Source organism: Rousettus aegyptiacus, unplaced genomic scaffold (assembly GCF_014176215.1).
Source record: "Rousettus aegyptiacus isolate mRouAeg1 unplaced genomic scaffold, mRouAeg1.p scaffold_m13_p_7, whole genome shotgun sequence".
In the NCBI taxonomy this organism is placed as follows: domain Eukaryota; kingdom Metazoa; phylum Chordata; class Mammalia; order Chiroptera; family Pteropodidae; genus Rousettus; species Rousettus aegyptiacus.
In genome coordinates, this window is record NW_023416310.1 from 21,602,215 (window position 1) to 21,619,331 (window position 17,117).

The window sequence follows — 17,117 nt, forward strand, 5'->3', positions numbered from 1 at the left end:
CACGTCTAACCCATGGGTTTTAAAATATTGGGTTTTCTTAAGAACAGGATATCAATAATTAACACTTTAAAACCTTAGTTTTACAAAGTAATTGTACCAAAAGTCATTAAAAGGAAATAAAGTCATTAAAAAGAAATGTGTTAAATATTAATTTTCAGAGTGAAACTATTGTACTAATTTCGTTTTTAAAATAAGCTGCCAAAAGAATTAGTTTAACTTTCTATATCTAAAGGGCCAATTTTAAATCTGAGTAGTTTAATGTATCTTGTATAGAGCATAAGAGCTATCCCTCTATTTTGAGGTTCATAGCAAATATTTTTCAATTACAAATGTCTCAGGGTAAGTCTTAAACATATAATGAAATGATAGCCGGTTAAATAATGTTGTTTAATCCTCAGAATTATCACAGACCAGCCATTTTGAATTCATCGTCTCTTCGGCAAGTTGCAGAAGGCACCAGTATTTCTGAAATGTGGCAAAATGACTTACGACCTTTGCTGATAGAACGATATCCAGGATCTCCCGGAAGCTATGCTGCTCGTCAGGTGAGAACACAACACACAAACCTAAAAGCTGTTGAATACTTTGCTTTCACGTGAGAGATAATATATCCAAAGTTCTGAGTTCTAATATTCAAATCTATATTCTCATCTTATTATTCACCCACATAAGCAACCAAGAAAACCAAACAACTGAGAGTAAATGTCTGTTTTGTTAAGTGATTCGTGTTAATCCAAATCAAGTTATGTATGAGGTCGTTGCTGGGGTACAACATCCAACAGGGTACGAAGTACTTGGTTCTTGATTATTTCCATAACAACTCCCTAGCCACCCAACCAAATTTTATTGGACCCTAAACACCCAACATCAACAGCTTTGGACAGTCCTCACTTGACATTTCTGGGCCAAGAGTGAATTACTGCTCTATCAAGCCTTCATTCCCTCTTTGGAAAATAGTATTCTTCCTGTACGGAGAGTCACAGTCAGTGATAAAGTACTTTTTCCAGTGCCGTGCTTCTCAAGCTTCTGAATCTGACCCAAGGTTAAAAAAAATGTATATTTTACCTTTTACACACACAAACGTAGAGATAGATTTAACTGACACAAAAATTTCATGAAAAACATACTTATTACTTGCAATTTACTGATATTGTTAATTCTACTCCATTCGTTTTTTAAAAAAATGCTTGGTCATGACCCACTAAACTGATTTTGAGACCCACTGATGTAACCACTGCTGTTTGAAAGAGGGTAGAGTAACCTGTAACCTGAACTAGACCTTGAATATCTCTTAGCTTCTTTAGTGTCAGTCTTTCTAAGCAATCTGAAACCTTATCTCTGAATGACTAGTTTGTCAAACCAGCCACATTTCAAGGGGCATCTTGAGAAGGCATGGGGGAGACAGGTCGCTCATATTCTCCACTGAGAGCATTCTACCTGCCTAACTCTTCAGGCACCCCCATAATGTGACAGTGACACCTGCAAGCACAGCTGTTGAGCCCTTTCTGTCTACCCAGTAGATGGCATCTCCTCAAGTCTAGCCCAGGCAGCCATGGTCTGTTGCCACATTAGCCTGTTGTCTTTCATGAAAAAGTTCCCTAAGGAATTAAACGGTGGAGACCTAAAGAGCATCTTAGTTATTTTTAACTTTTCGGCAGAGTGGGAAATAATAATAATAATGATGGAGAACTTTCACTGAGCACTGTTTTTAGGTCTGGCACTTTATGGAGTTCTTTACACGGATGATCTAATTCAGTCCTCATAGTAATGCTGCCATGTGAGTACCATTATAATCCCAGTGTCACAGATGTGAAAAGACTCAGGGTATAGGTATGTAAACTAACTTGCTCAAGGTTACATATGTAGTAGTGGTGAGGCCAGAATTTAGACCCAAATCTGCTTGGCTTCTCTGTCCTGTTACTGGAGAGCGGTGGCCAGGGGAACCAGCTCTGTGGTATGTACTCATAATGTCTCCAACTCTAGATCTTCTCATGCCCGAGTTGGAAAGTGAGTCACAAACCACTCTTTTAATGGTATTCCCTGGGCCTCATCTCTTAAGTATTTTCTTAAGAAGCTCAGGGCACTTGCTGGGGCTTTCTAAACTCTTCAGTTCCTCATTAAGAAAAAAATCTAGGTCTATAATATTCTCTTCAGCCTTTTTCATTTCCCCACATTATTTGCTCAGAAAGCTGTATATACTCAGAGACATATATGTATATTTTAGACCTAAGGTTCCTTGCCTGCAACCTCTAAAAGTCCATGAACACAACGAATATTGCCATTGTAATCTTTATTTAGCTTTAACAGAATACATAGCACAAATAATATACACAGGTACTGTTGTGATTAACAAATACTTATTCATTTAAAAGTGTTACTGAACCTGTAATAACATTTTCCATGTCATATAGTGGTGGAAATGAAAGAGAAATTTATTGACACTATTTTAAAATATGTTGGTCACTGCTGCTGGGCTGCCTATGCATGGTCTGGCTCAGGTGGCAGTAATCTGAACAGAATATTTGTGTTGAAAATCTCACTTAAGAGATTCAGTTTCATAATTTTTTGAGAAGAAAATCACCATGAATTTTTAGAGAGCTGTCCCCTAAGCTGTGAAAGATAAAGGGCTTCCACTTTTGAGGATGAGGTGAGTGACACATGTTATTATGAGGGAACTAGACTAATAGCCTTAATTCGACTAGAATTAGTACTTTAAACTCAGAACTAATTTTAAACAAGAATGGTAGAAATCTTGTTTTTTTTTTCTCCCGAGGCCTTTTTGAAAACTATATCAGATGTTTTATAATTTTATAGAGTTTCATAGTTGTAATTAGAGAAGACTCTCAAATCTAAAAAAGTTATGGACTTGCTATAAAAAGGGTCAGTGGATTAGCTTTTGTAGGTATCAGTAAAAATGTGCCTTGCTATGGATTCCCTTTCAGAGAATAATATGGGAACAATATCCTATGGTCTGCATTTTTACCTAAAGCTGTCTATTGGATTTTTAGAATACTCATACTTGAGAAGATAATTTATTTGTAAAATAAATAATTTGAAGACATTAAATTTGGGAGTATTTCAGTGATTTCTAGTGGAGATGGGAATAAAACATAAATTGAAAAATCAGGATGATAAAGTTTCACTAAGGAGCAAGCCAGAAACATTGTCTAAAAGAGGCAAGCTAGAAACTTCAGGGTTAAAAATTCCCTATAACTGCTCAGTGCATCTGAGAAGCCGAAAGGTATGGGGTTATTCAGGGAAAGGTGTGCGCATTTCTGAGTGGAGGGCCTTGTGTAGAGAGCCCTCAACTTGGAAGAGGTATCTGAACTCCCCAGCAGCAGGATTCAGCTTCCTGACAATGATCTGTTTGCAGAGTTAGTGCATATGCAGCAGAATCTGCTTCTTCCACACAAACCTAGTCTAGAAATGTCATTGTTTCCCAGAATCTGGAAATGAGAATTTAAGTTGAATTAAATTAGACCCAGGATTATTCACTAATGTTAACACAAAATCTTCCCTGACTCTGGCCCCCACCCCCTAAATAGAATGTGCTTTTGCTTTTATCTGTTTTCTTTCTTCCTTTTCTCTCTCTCCAACTCTCTGTCTCCCTCACCCCCTCTCCCTCCCTCCTTCCCTCTTTCTCTCTCTTCCCCCTTATATCCTTTTCTTTCTGTATTCAATCTCTACCTTTTTTTCATCTCTCTCTGTCTCCATCTATTCATTTGTCTTCTTTTCTCTCCTCCCCATTAAAAAAAAAAATAGATGTATAATAATCTAAAATACGGCCTATATTCTAAATTGCATTTTAGCATGCGTGTTGGGCCCAGGCTTTTGCTGCTTGGAGTTAGGGAAGCACTACTGCTTTGGATTCCCCCTCACAGCCAAGCTTAGGGGCAGTCTGGTGAGGAGAGCGGTGGTTTTCGGAGCCTACTCTGCAAAATTGTAGTGAGAACTTGCAAATTAAGCCTGAAAGCCAAAAGCACAACCAGGGATATTGGTGATGTAATTAGATTATGAAGCCAATTTGGTTGTCTATAAAGAAATTAGTTGCTAAGATAAACAAAGAAATATTTATACTCGATAAAAAAGGTTACCTCAGGGAGAACTATTTGGGGGGCGTTTGCTGTGCTTTTGTAGATGGTAGTGTCTGTCAACACAGATATCAGAAATTATGGCCACGACCTGTGTAGTAATTGAGAAGTGAATTTGTGTGTGAAACTTCAGCTGAGTGAAGCTACGTATGTATTTTTTAAATCCCAATTCATTTTGTAAGCATGTAGGCTGCGATTGGTGCCGAAGACATTTTATGGAGCATTTCATCATCTGGATAGCAGATGTTTTAGAGTACATGCCTTTTTATTTAGATGACCCATTTTATGGAAAAAAATTTTCCTGCAAGTCTAGAGATAATTTATTTTCATATTCTGTGTAAAGTTTGTCTTAGATGTCCAGTGATTCAAACTGCTAATGTTCTACATCACATATATTATATATATTCTCATTGAGAAGAACTTGTAATTGAAAAAAATTAAAAAGAATGAAAAAAGAATAATTTATTAATTACGATCAGCCCGTATTTTCAGTTAGCCTGCTGTGAGCAAATATCAATACTAAGAATTGTGGAGAATAATAAAATAAATGAGATATAAATGATGATTTCAGAAAGGTTTAAACGTTTCTTTTTATTTTATGAAAAGACAATTTGTAAACCCATGTAGAAAAAGTAAGGTACTACGTACATGTGCCATTCGGGCAAAAGTCCACCTCACCACAGAAAGCAAAGAGTGAACAGCTGAGGAGTCGAGCTTTTATTTGGCATCTTCAGGACTGACCGAAGAGTCACTGTCTTTCCTCTGGTTTAGTTCTCCTCTTTCTGGAAGCTTCCTGCCACAGTTTTTCTAAGGCCCTGGCCTACGTGTCATGTCACATTAGTTAGGGCAGGAAGCCGCACAAAACTTGGCTAGTCTAGAAAATTTTTCATTTCCTTGGGTGGGAAAAAAATCTCCTATTCTTTTCCAGTTATTATGTTGTTTGTTTATCACCTCAAGGTCTATCCCCACCTATGTTAGTTGTGGAACAGATTGCTGGTTTTGTGGATAGTTAGTTTGTCATTTGACTTTTAGAACAATTCTTTAAGGCAACTGACAAATATTTATATATATATACACACACACACACACACACACACACACACTATTTCAAAATAAAATAAGTGGAACTGAGTGAGAAAAATGAGGTAGAGGGAAAATAAAGACAGAAAAGGGCAAATGAAGCAGTGATGAACTCACCTGTAACTTCTACACCATGAATTCTAGATTCTTAAAAAAGATACTTTCCGTCCTGCGGTGGTATTTCTTTTCTATTTGCTGCTTTCTCCTGTCAGTTACTATGTTGCTCATTAGGCCCAAGATAACCAGGAGAGATGGGAAAATAAGTTCTTTATTAGCATGTGCTAATTTTTATTAACATGTGCAGTACGTCTGGACCTTCCCTGGGTGCAGAAGGAAAACTACTTCATTTATCATTATGGTTCAGAGCTGCTTATTGATTCTTAGAGTGGGCAGGACCTCCAGTATGCCCACCATCCCCTTGTTGCAGGGCTCTTTCTATGCTATCATTAGTAGGTGAGCATCAGTATCTTTTGTTAATGTTCATTATACTATGAAGTATTTGCTGGACTTGGATCATATGCAGTTCAAAGGGGACAAAAAGAGCTACCATGTGCAGTTCCTGGCCTCAAAGAGCTTAGAATGGAAGATGGAGACCTGTAGGGCCTTGGTATACCTGACTTCTCGAACATGCCTTCTTATCCTCATAGAAATACTGAAAGTGGACTTTAATACATATTGAACAGGATCTCTACCTTCTGACATGTAGTGATGTCCACAATAAATAGTTAAGTGAGAAGAACAAGGGGCAGAGTAATGAGTAAAGTAGGGTTTTATTCCTATGACAACGTACACCCCTCTGCCAGATATATATGTTTGCACGCTACTATATGTTCGTTTGTATAAACAAAGAAAAGGGTGTGGAGGGATATACATGAGACTATTAACATTGGTATTAATAATTGGAAGGGGGAAGGAAGACTGGAGGAGGGAGAAGATTAGCTTTTCATTAAACATCCTTGCTATTAATTTGAGAAGTATGCATTGCATTTTTAATTTGAAAAGCATTACATAAAAATCCCAAACATAGTTAACAAATGAAACCTGTCTCAATCTGAAATTTTTGTTTTTGTTTTGATCAGCACATCATGAAGAGAATTCAGAGACTTCAAGCTGACTGGGTCTTGGAAGTAGATACCTTCTTAAGTCAGACACCCTACGGGTACCGTTCTTTCTCAAATATCATCAGTACCCTCAATCCTACTGCTAAACGACACTTGGTCCTCGCCTGTCACTACGACTCCAAGTATTTTCCCCATTGGGGCGACAGAGTGTTTGTGGGAGCCACTGATTCAGCTGTGCCATGTGCGATGATGTTGGAACTTGCCCGTGCCTTAGACAAACGACTCCTTTCCTTGAAGGTATCTGTTTCCTTCTTGTAGATTTCTGGGATAAAACACATTAGCAGTAACTCAGAATAAATTCTAGAATCCCTTGGGGGAGTGAGAAGGCTGTTTAGAAATGTAGACTTTTGGTACATTTTGTATGAGTTTGAATGACTATTATTTGGAACATTACATTATTTGAAATGTCAAGCATGGGCAATAAAGCTAAGACACATGACAGTGAATCCATTAATTGACACCCAATTTCTTAGTTGTGAATACACATTAAATTAATTGCAACATTTCTTCGCAAAAAAATGAAGAAAGCAGAAGGTTGGTGCAGGCATATGTATGAGATCTCTGTTTATTTCTTTTTGTTTATGTAACCATGAACATCACAACCTTCTGATCTGAGAGATGGTGGCTCTTGAGTTGGGGGGAGGGAGTTGCTACAAAGTAGAAAGGTTCTGAAGTAGAAAGTAATTCAGACATATCGAGATGAAAAACATGAAGCAGAAATGCATTATTGTTATTATCTGTGAATCTCGGCTCAGTTTTGTAGCATAGCAGAGCTTTTGTTATATTTTCAGCTCAAAATACTTCTGGGACTCTCAGATGTTATTTCATTCTCTGTGTTCTTAAGGGTATATTGGAAAAAAGTGCTAAACTAGATGAAGACACTTTGTTCAGATATCTCTCATAACCAAGTAAACACAACAAAGCAAAAACAAAGATCTTTGTTCACAGGCAACAAATACCTTTTTCCCCCCTCAGAGCTTTATGAAGGAGCTAGCCTTTTTTACAATGGGGTAAAGAAATAAAAGGTTTATCTTGTAATGGAAGTAATAGAGATATTTTGTTCTATTTTTGCTGGATATGCTGAGCTTGAAAAAAGCAAGAATTGTTTATAACCCCTCGGTGTCCTTTTCACTCTTTTTTTTTTTTCCATTTTGTTTTGTTTTCTTATCCTTCCACAATGTCTTTGTCCCATGCTCTTGCCTTGCTTTTAACAACCACTCTTACCCAGAAACTGGGTGAGAAGAGTTCAAGAACTGATACAAAGTTTAATTTTTCATATTTTCATTCTAGGAAAAGGACATGAAATGAAATATGACTTAAAGGCAGGCCGTGTAGTGGGCGTGTTTTCTCTTCGGGAGCTCTTTTACCTTTTCCATGTAGCTCACACCTGCTTTGGGGACCAGAAGTAGAAAGGGCCGAATGAGTTGTTGGGTTGGGATCCATTAAAAAATACATTCTCTTAATTAGCCTTACTAAAATTGTCCAGTGATATGGGCAAAAAAAAAAAAAAAAAAAAAAAAAAAAGGACTATTTTGGTTACGAATGGTGAGCATATCACATTTATTCTTCCAGTTGTACTTTAACTAAATTCATATGAAGGAATTATTTTAAGTTCTTCAGCTGTCCTGGATTGGGTGGTGATGGTGGAATGTGACCTGGGAGGGGACTGGATAGTAGACTGGGTTATTGTCCCAAGTCTTTGCAGCTCTCCCACTTCCGCTAGTAAGATTATCATTATATATTCGCCTCCTTTGCCTTATCACTTTGCCGTGCCCTCCTACTGTGTGGTACTTTATCATTCCTTGACTCTGCACTTTGGCTGTTTGATTTGTCTTGGGCAATGAGATGCCAGTAGATGTGGCACAAGAAGAGGCTGGAAACGCGCTTGTACAACTGGGCTTGCGCGCTCGCACCTGTGCCATCGCCAGGGAAAGGGCGGCCCCGGCTGGCCCTCCAGTCCCAGGAAGAAGATAAGAGACATGCGGAGCGGAGCCAGCCTTGACGACTGCAGAATGAAGCAGAGCTTCTCCAGCCCTAACCAGCCTAGATTAGTTGTCTCCCATCTAACCTTCAGACTCAGGAAGACACATCATTGTTGTTTTAAGCCACTGAGTTTAGGGTGATTTTTCACACCTTAGTATGGCATTACCTGATAGAGCCTCAGATGGAGAAAGACTGAAGATAATTCACCACGATGTTAACAGACATTAATACTGTAATACCGGTAATTATGCATTTATCGTATTGCTGTGAAGAAGGACTGGAAGACCTTCACAAATCAGGCCACACAGATAGTGAGGAAGGCAGAAGTGAGGCAGGGGGCTGGAGAGGAGAGAGTTGATCAATCTGTTTAAGGAACCCTTAGATATATAGATTCTCACCCCACTCCTGGCAGATAGATGAGGACCCTGCCTGTATCCTTGTGGGAGATGACAGAATATTTTATTGGGGAAGTTGAACCAGAGAGGTTCTGGACATAGGGACACAGAATATAGAGGAGGGCAGTGGTGAGGTACCTCATGGAAATGAAGATGAGGTGAATGTCTGCATATTGTACAATGAAGTCCCAGGCTTTCCCCAACTTACAGCATGAGCGAGTCAGCAGCTAGTTTATACCCAGCAGACAGGAAACTGGAAGATCCTTCTCTTGAGAATGTGAACCACCTCATAGGAAAGACCCACAGACAGTGACATTTGGGGATCCTCAGTGAAAACTGGGCACCAGATTGCCCTACATGGAAGACAACCATCTGTGTCTATAGTCAATGTTATAGTACCTTTAATATGAATGAACACAAAGGATGACCAGACATTTGAGGTCAGTTTCCAACATGAAAAGAGCAAGCAAAACAAATAACACAAATTGAAAAAATGAACTGGGAGGGAATAGAGCACAAAGAGCAAAGGATAACGTAAAGGACATGATTTTTTAATATCCTTAAAGAGATAAGAGGAGAACTTATATCCATAACAGATTAAGGAAACATCAGATTCAGTTTGGTGCAATGTGAATACATTCCCCTGGTACTGTAGTGAGATGGAGAGAGAAAATGGTTGTGTATTTTTATCCAGCCAGGTTCAGCTGCATGAATGTAAGCACGAAGGAGACAGAGCGTTGGACTTAAGGTTATGTTTTTGTCATGTGAGTTTGGCCAAGGCAAAAAGAGGCAAAGGAGTTGAGTGTGTTTGCAAGGGAGCAATTAGAATGACTCTGGAATTTAAGTGAATATGGAATAAAGTGAGGGCATCATAGGGGGAAAGACTGTGAAAAGATGAACGATCTGATCAATCAGCAGTTCCAGTGGATTTGAAGGATTGTGGGGGTTAGGGTACCAGCAAAACTAATCTGAAAGGTGAGAGTTGTCAGAAAGTAAAAAAATTGATCAGAATCCTACCCATGCTTTTAAGTTCTCCTGAAATGCTGGCTTTTGCATGAAGTCTTCATTGACACTCCAAGGATTCAACCTTTCATTCCATCTAATTCCCAAAGGAATTTTATGTTACCTTTTTGACCCTTGGCACATTTCGCCATGCTCATGTATTTGCTTTAGCTTTCCTACCCCAACTAAAGTATAGGCTCCTTTAAGGGGAGAGGCCGTAATTATTATTCTTTGTGTTGCTGTTGCATTCCTGGGCTGATCTTTGAAACTAGACTCAATAAAAAAAAAACATTGCAGACTTAAGACGCAAGAAAGATTTGCAGTTGTTCAAGTTGGGTTCCCTGGGACACACACTCTGACGTGGAGCTCAGCATTTAGGTCATTTCTTAGGGAGTGGCCTTGGCTCCATAACTATGGCAGGGAGAGGAGGGAGATGGGATTAGGTAGAGGGATAAGTCAAGCTGCCATACAGGTTCAACGACAGCCCGAGCCAACTTATGGGGATCTCTGGAGGTGCAACGACCCTTAAGAGAGCCCCCAGGACCCGCTTAGATCACTCCTTGGATGTAGGACACCCCCGTGGCTGAGGCGACCCTTAAAGGGACTAATAGCTGAAGGCTCTCTGCTATAGTTTTCCTGGCAGCTGGGGCGATACATCCTTCTGAAACAGAACTGTGACGCTGTGTCACCATGTCCACCATGGCAGTTTCACAGTTTCCAAGTTCTCTAAAGAGTTAGAAAAAATGCACAACTTCTATCTTCAGAGGTGGTGGGAGAAGGTGAGGTTTATATGGGTGAAGACTATGAGAGGCATGATGATTTTTCAGGGAGGAAGTGGTGCAAAATAAATTTTATCATGTTTTCTCTCACTTTGGTATCTTCCTTTTCTTTGTGGCTTATCTTTCTTTCTTTTTTTCCCCCCAGTTAATAGTGAAGCGTGCCATTTCTTAAATCCTCACAGCATTTTTTGCTATCTTTTCACTGTTCTTTTTATCAGAACGTTTCAGACTCCATGCCAGATCTCTCACTCCAGCTAATTTTCTTTGATGGGGAAGAGGCTTTTCTTCACTGGTCTCCTCAAGACTCTCTGTATGGGTCTCGGCACTTAGCTTCAAAGATGGCATTGACCCCACACCCACCTGGAGCGAGAAACACCAACCAACTGCACGGCATGGTTAGTCTGGGTAATTTCCGCGGTGGTGCAGCTGCAGGCTCTGTCTCAAAGGAAGCCAAAGCTAGAGCCAGTTAAAGACCTACAAATGCCACGGCATCCTTGGAGCGGAGTGTTTATAGTAGAACATTCCTTGGCAGGCATTGAGTTTTTGAGGAATCCCAGAGCTAAAAAAGAATGATTCTGGGTTAGCAGTTACGTTTGAACTTAATTAAAATAATATAAAAATTTACACTGTGAATTTTAAAAATGTAATTGGTTTAAAAAAAATGTAAAAAAGGTTTAATTAAAATGATGTGAAAAAAAAGATCAGATTAAGGAGACATCAGATTCAGTCCCGGCCTAACAGGAGCACATTCCCCCAGTGCCGTACAGGGACAGGGAGAGCAAATCCCTTCTTGAGGCCTCTCTGAAGCCTGAGGAGGCGAGGCTCTTGGGAAATGCAGTAAGAGTGGGATATGATATGAGAATGGGAGGGAAGAGTGTTCTCGGTGGCTTCAAAGTGCTAAAATGACTCCAAGTGTGTATATGACATTTCGATGTGATATTTTTAACGTGGGGAGGGGGGTGAGTGGTAGAGACATTTTGATGCTGCCTTTAAAACCCTGCTCTTATCACCAAGTCATGGATGTGACAACCCCATTTTCATCCCCATTCCTGGCCCCCTCCCCCAGTCCTTCACCCTATCCTTGACTTCTTTCCCACTCTGATTCTCTTTTTATATTTGACCTTCATTCAGTCTTGAGTCCTCACTAACTCCAGCTTGGAATGTTATGCCATCCCTGAGTCTTCGTTCTTCATGTGCCTTCATCCACCCCGACTCCCACCTCATCTGTGAGCTGACAGCCTATTCCCAACCCCTCCACTCACCCCTGTCCTGTACCCTGTCACTGACGTTTACCCTCTCAATCCAAATGGCCACATTTAATATCCTCTGTGACTCTAACACATCTCCATTGGACATCTTCACCATCCTGTCGTCTATTAGCAGCTCATAATAGGTCAGGGGAATATGGTTTGCACCTTAGTCACTTGTGTCCAAATGGCCAAAAAGGATTCATAGGAGGTGGAGACACCCGGCTATCAGTAGGAGGAACAAAGTTATTTATGTATCGGTTCAAATATATGAATCCATAGTGATGGTTAAGACCATTTCCCCCCCACAAACAAACTCTTAGTAATTTATCCAACCTTGTGAATACACTCCAATTTCAAACAAGTCTATTTTTTCCCAATGAATATATGTAATCATCATTTATGAGCTAAGGGACACTGTCTTTAGAAACATAGACTGCAAATATTTATTTACTATGTATTAGGATCTATACAAGATATTTATCCTCACATGATCTCACATTATATAAATCAGGAGTGCTTATTCTGGGGGCTAGTCTTCAGGGAATCCTCAAGCCTGCTGATATTTTATGACTCAAACTAGTTAAGGACACACCGATTTAATTGTAGAGGCTTATGACCAGAAGGGACCTTTAGAGATCAGCAGATCTGAGCTTCTGGTTAGATAGGAAAGGAGATGGAGACCAGAGACATAAGGTCTTCTAGCTTCGAGTTGAGAAATATTCCTATATGCTGCTTTGAGGAATAAATAGTTACTAAAGTGTTCTCCTGTAGGCAGTTGTGTCATTTAAGACAAAGGATAAAATGGCTAATTAGAATAGAATAGAAGATCAGACAGGCTTGGACTCCCATCTGAAAATAAAGTTAAATGTATTTGTTTTAAATCTATGAAATATTTATCTAGATGTTCTCTTAGTGATAGCCTTCTGGGATTACAGACATGAAGAATCTACACTTTGCCCTTTGTCCATATTGCATAAGCAAGATTATAAAGTTCTCCAAAATAATTAGCTTACGATGTTATTAAACCTTTTGTTCATTTATACAGCTCCCTAGATTATTTTGAATTATTTAAATGATGTTAGTTTTGACTGATTGTTTTTTTCTGGTGATGAGTATGAAACAAGTTTTGGTGACAGAGATTAAAACAAATTTTTCTTTCTCCCTTAGGATTTATTGGTCTTATTAGATTTAATTGGAGCTCTCAACCCAACATTTGTCAATTTTTTTCCAAACTCTGCAAGATGGTTTTATAGACTTCAAACAATTGGTAAGCACCTCTTTTATTAAAGAGTCAAACCTGGTTTCTTCCTCTGACAAACACTACATTTTAAAACTCAAATGAGTATGTGCGTGATTTGAATATATAACATACTTTGCCGGGATTTTTTTCTTACTTTATTAATTATTTTCTTGTTTCTATTCATTTCTTTTAGTGGGCAAACTTTATTTTCTTCCATAAAACTTTATTTTGATGTGGAAACATAAAATGCTATATTTCATATCTGAATATCCTTAGAAATGGTCGAAAATATTTTCCTGTTTGAAACATATGGAATGCATTCCTATGGAAAACTACTCAATGAAAAATACTGGCTAATGATAAATATGATGAGTGTTATGTCCTTGTAATGATACCAAAAGATATTCTTTAATTTTTCTTTCCTTTCTATTTCTGTTTTTTTCATCTTCTATTTTCTGCCTATCCAGACATGATCTTCCTTTAAATAGAATACAATCTCTGCCTGTTTTCCAAAAGAGTAAGAGATCACAATGCAAGAGAAACCCAAGATCTTTGAAGAGTCATTTAAAAGAAGGTTTGGTGTCAAATCAATGAGACGAGACTAGGTCAGACCAGGGGAGGCTAGGCCAGGCCAAGAAACAAAGATTCTATGGCTGGAGAGAGAGGCTTGGGGCTTGGAGAAGGAAAAAGGAGAATAACTTCATCTCTTTATATACTTCTACTTTCCCCCTCACCAAAACACAAACATCTCTCTTCTGTCCTCCACCTCCCTCAACAATAAAACAATTGGCATCAGGGAGAGATGAAAATGAGACAGACCTTTATTATAGAATTCAGGCGAGGACACCTGCTTTCGAGGCAAAACTTCAGGCTAGGAATTCCTTACTAGCCACAGAACTCCTTGGAGCCAGGTAGAATTGTATTACTTCTATACAATGGGAAAAGCATTGCCATCTTACCTCACACTTTTGCTATGAGTTCATAATTTGCCAGTCTGATCTAGAATATTATAAGAGAAAATTTTACCTGAACCTCGGAGACTTTGGTAAATTTCAATTCCTAGTTTGAAAATATCACTATTATGGTATTATTACTATAAGCTTCTTGAGCCTCTTCCTTGCAGCATGTTTTTTTCCTTACTTTAATGGTGGCCTCAAGAAATTGGGTTTGGCCTTCTTTCAAGAATTTTGTACACTTTTCTTATTTCCTCTGTCAGAATGAACTTATATCAGTAACTTGCATCTTCATGTAATTGTAACCCATTGCACTGCCACTCCTAGTGGTATTTAAACTTTATACCACATTTAATTGTATAAGGAAACTTTGTATCCCAAGATAAAGGAATTATAAGTATCAATAAACAGACGAAATATTGTTTGGTGATGGTAAGGGGTTTCTCTATGGTCCTAAAATCATATTATATATGGATGCTACTACTTGGTCTAGTTTTACCCTTTAATTTAGCAATTAAACACACACACACACACACACACACACACACACACACAGCCATCCTGGGAAGTTTCACTTGGTTGTTTTATACTCTTCTTGTGATATCATCTTGTAACATAGAACTCATGTTGTACATAACCATGTAACGCGTGGGTTCTATGTTACAAGATGACAAGAGTGGTGGAATTCAGGCCAAGGGTTCTTAAAGGATAGTGTGCATAACGGGGAGGGTTTTTTACAACACAGATTGCTGGGCTCCACTCCCAGAGTTTCTGATTCAGTAAGTCTGCGGTGGGATCAGATAATTTGCGTTTCTAACAAGTTCCCAGGTGATACTGATGCCGCTGGTCAGAGACTACACTTTGAGAACTACTAATGCAGGTCATAATAGGTAACACTTTCCCACAGAGTGGCCGGTAGTATACTTCACTCCTCTTTGGTTTGGGTATTGCCCTTTCAAGCCCCACATCTCCTCTAAAGGTATTCGTCATACCGGATCTTGGATCTATAAGTATTTACATTTGTGTTTTTCCTCCCATTTTGTACTACTTTTCTAATTCTCCATCTCTTCATGTTCTACTGAGTTTCTACCTCTAAGGAGGTTCTCACCTGTGAAGCTACAGCCACAAGTGACTCTTCTCTCCCCAGAACTACTCCAAAATGTACACTCCCAAGTTCAGCCCAGATGCTAATTGTCATGGGTGTGGCTGTGCTCACTGCTGCGTGTATTAAAAACTATGGCCTACATGTGCTAAGATTTCAAACTCATTATGCATTCTGAGTATTGATCATATAAAAATAGATATTTATCTACTAATTGTCATCTGCAGAACATGAACTCCATGAATTAGGTTTGCTCAAGGATCATTCTTTGGAGGGGCAGTATTTCCAGAATCATGGTTATGGAGGTGTAATTCAGGACGACCATATTCCATTTTTAAGAAAAGGTAATGTGTGTGTATATGTATGCGTACATGTGCATTTTTAACTTATTGTATTTTATGTGATTTTGCAATAATCTAGAAGTATGAGAAACAATTAAATTCATTAATTGGTTAATTCAATCACCCACCAATCATCTTATGGCTTCTATTGTCTTATGAGAGTCATTTCAAATTCTTAAGGACACCTCTATATTTTTTTCCTATATCTATAATATTTATGAAAACTCTGTCTTCTCTTTCCAACATCCCCACCTACCTCTGTCTCGTATCAGTACTGCTCTGATCCATCCTCATCAGGCTCCTCCAGCAGGCCCAGCACACTCCAACCTTAGGACCTTTGCACTTGCTAATACTGCTGTTTGGAAGGCTCCCCCTCAGATCTTTGTACAGCTTGCTTTCTCCTTTGTTGCATGTCTCTGTTTAAATGTTAGCTTCTCACAGAGTCCTTCCCTGACTTTAAATACTCCTCTCTTGGCTCCACTGTTTGCCCCGCATTCTCTATTCCTTCACCTGTTTTATTATTCTTTAAAAGCCTTATCACTTTCTAAAATTATTTTTGTATATTCGTTCACTTGTTTCTTTCTTTACTGGAATGTAAGCTCCATATGGCTTGGCCTTTTTCACCAATAAACCCTCAACTCCTAGAGTAGGGACTGGTATATAGTAGATGCTTTATAATAATTTATTGAATTAATTAACATTTGTTTCATGGATGGATGACTTTGGAGCATAAGGGGAAGACATAAAGAAGTCCACAGAAGCTGATGAGTTACCAGCTGTCTTTCTATGGTACAGAGCTCCCACTCAGACTTCTGCTTGGAGAAGGACACTTTCTAGTTACGCCCTGAAAACATGCACTTAATTACAGGTCACTTCTTCCTTATTAGGTGTTCCAGTTTTGCATCTGATATCGTCTCCTTTCCCTGAAGTCTGGCACACCATGGATGACGATGAAGAAAATTTGGATGAAACAACCATTGACAATTTAAACAAAATCATACAAGTCTTTGTGCTAGAATATCTGCATTTGTAAAGTTCCGATGTAGTTTATAGTAATTGCATCCAGTATCAAATTTAAAAGTTAAGGTACAATTTAAAATTATATGACTCCAGACAAACGCCATGTGGAAATGTCTGTCCTATGGATTCATTCTGTAGGTAGCTTTGAATATGTGATCGGTAATTTGTCATGTCATAAATTGCTCATTAATTTTCATCTAGAGATAAAAAAGGGAAATGTAAGGAAAACTGAAAATAAATATCTTAAAAAAAAAACTCCTTTATCTCAGAAACTATGAAGCTAAATCAGGTTTGTATATTCAGTATCACAGTCTTCTAAATAGTGCTTAAATATAGTGGTGACCTGCAATGTGTAGTCTAAATTTCATGACTTTTTATACTTGGGAATCTATTGCATATAATACAAAACAGAGATATAGTTTCAAGACTCAAATTTCTTTGAGAAATGTTTGTAGGGTTTATTTTATAGACATTAAATCAGAGTTAAATGTTATTTTGTGAATTTCCTTTTAAAATATAAATGAAAAATTTTGTAATTTATAGTTCAATTTTTATAGTTTTAGAAATTTAACATTTTACTTCAAAAAGAATATAGTCACTAATAGAAAATTATAAAATGGAGAAAAAAAATTATAATGCCATTATATTAACAGAATCACTATTCGATCTTGAGCTCTTCCTCACATATTTTCAATGAAGATTTTAAAGGTGTAGTTATGATCAAACTATGTCTACAATATTTTCGTTCTTTTTTTCTGTC

At 38.3% G+C, this 17,117-nt stretch overlaps 1 protein-coding gene across 5 annotated transcripts in view; it reads left to right on the forward strand.

Moving 5' to 3' along the window:
* The window catches only part of QPCT (glutaminyl-peptide cyclotransferase), a 37,801-nt gene extending 20,967 nt beyond the window's left edge, over positions 1 to 16,834 (forward strand). For all 5 annotated transcript variants that reach the window (XM_016162538.2, XM_016162537.2, XM_016162536.2 and 2 more), the window contains 6 exons: positions 399 to 545; positions 6,251 to 6,529; positions 10,670 to 10,846; positions 12,869 to 12,968; positions 15,224 to 15,340; positions 16,225 to 16,834. In XM_016162538.2, coding sequence (XP_016018024.2) covers positions 399 to 545; positions 6,251 to 6,529; positions 10,670 to 10,846; positions 12,869 to 12,968; positions 15,224 to 15,340; positions 16,225 to 16,370 — 966 coding nt within the window. In that variant the 3' untranslated portion in view covers positions 16,371 to 16,834. The remainder of the gene's footprint in view (positions 1 to 398; positions 546 to 6,250; positions 6,530 to 10,669; positions 10,847 to 12,868; positions 12,969 to 15,223; positions 15,341 to 16,224) is intronic.
* The last annotated feature ends 283 nt before the right edge of the window (positions 16,835 to 17,117 follow it).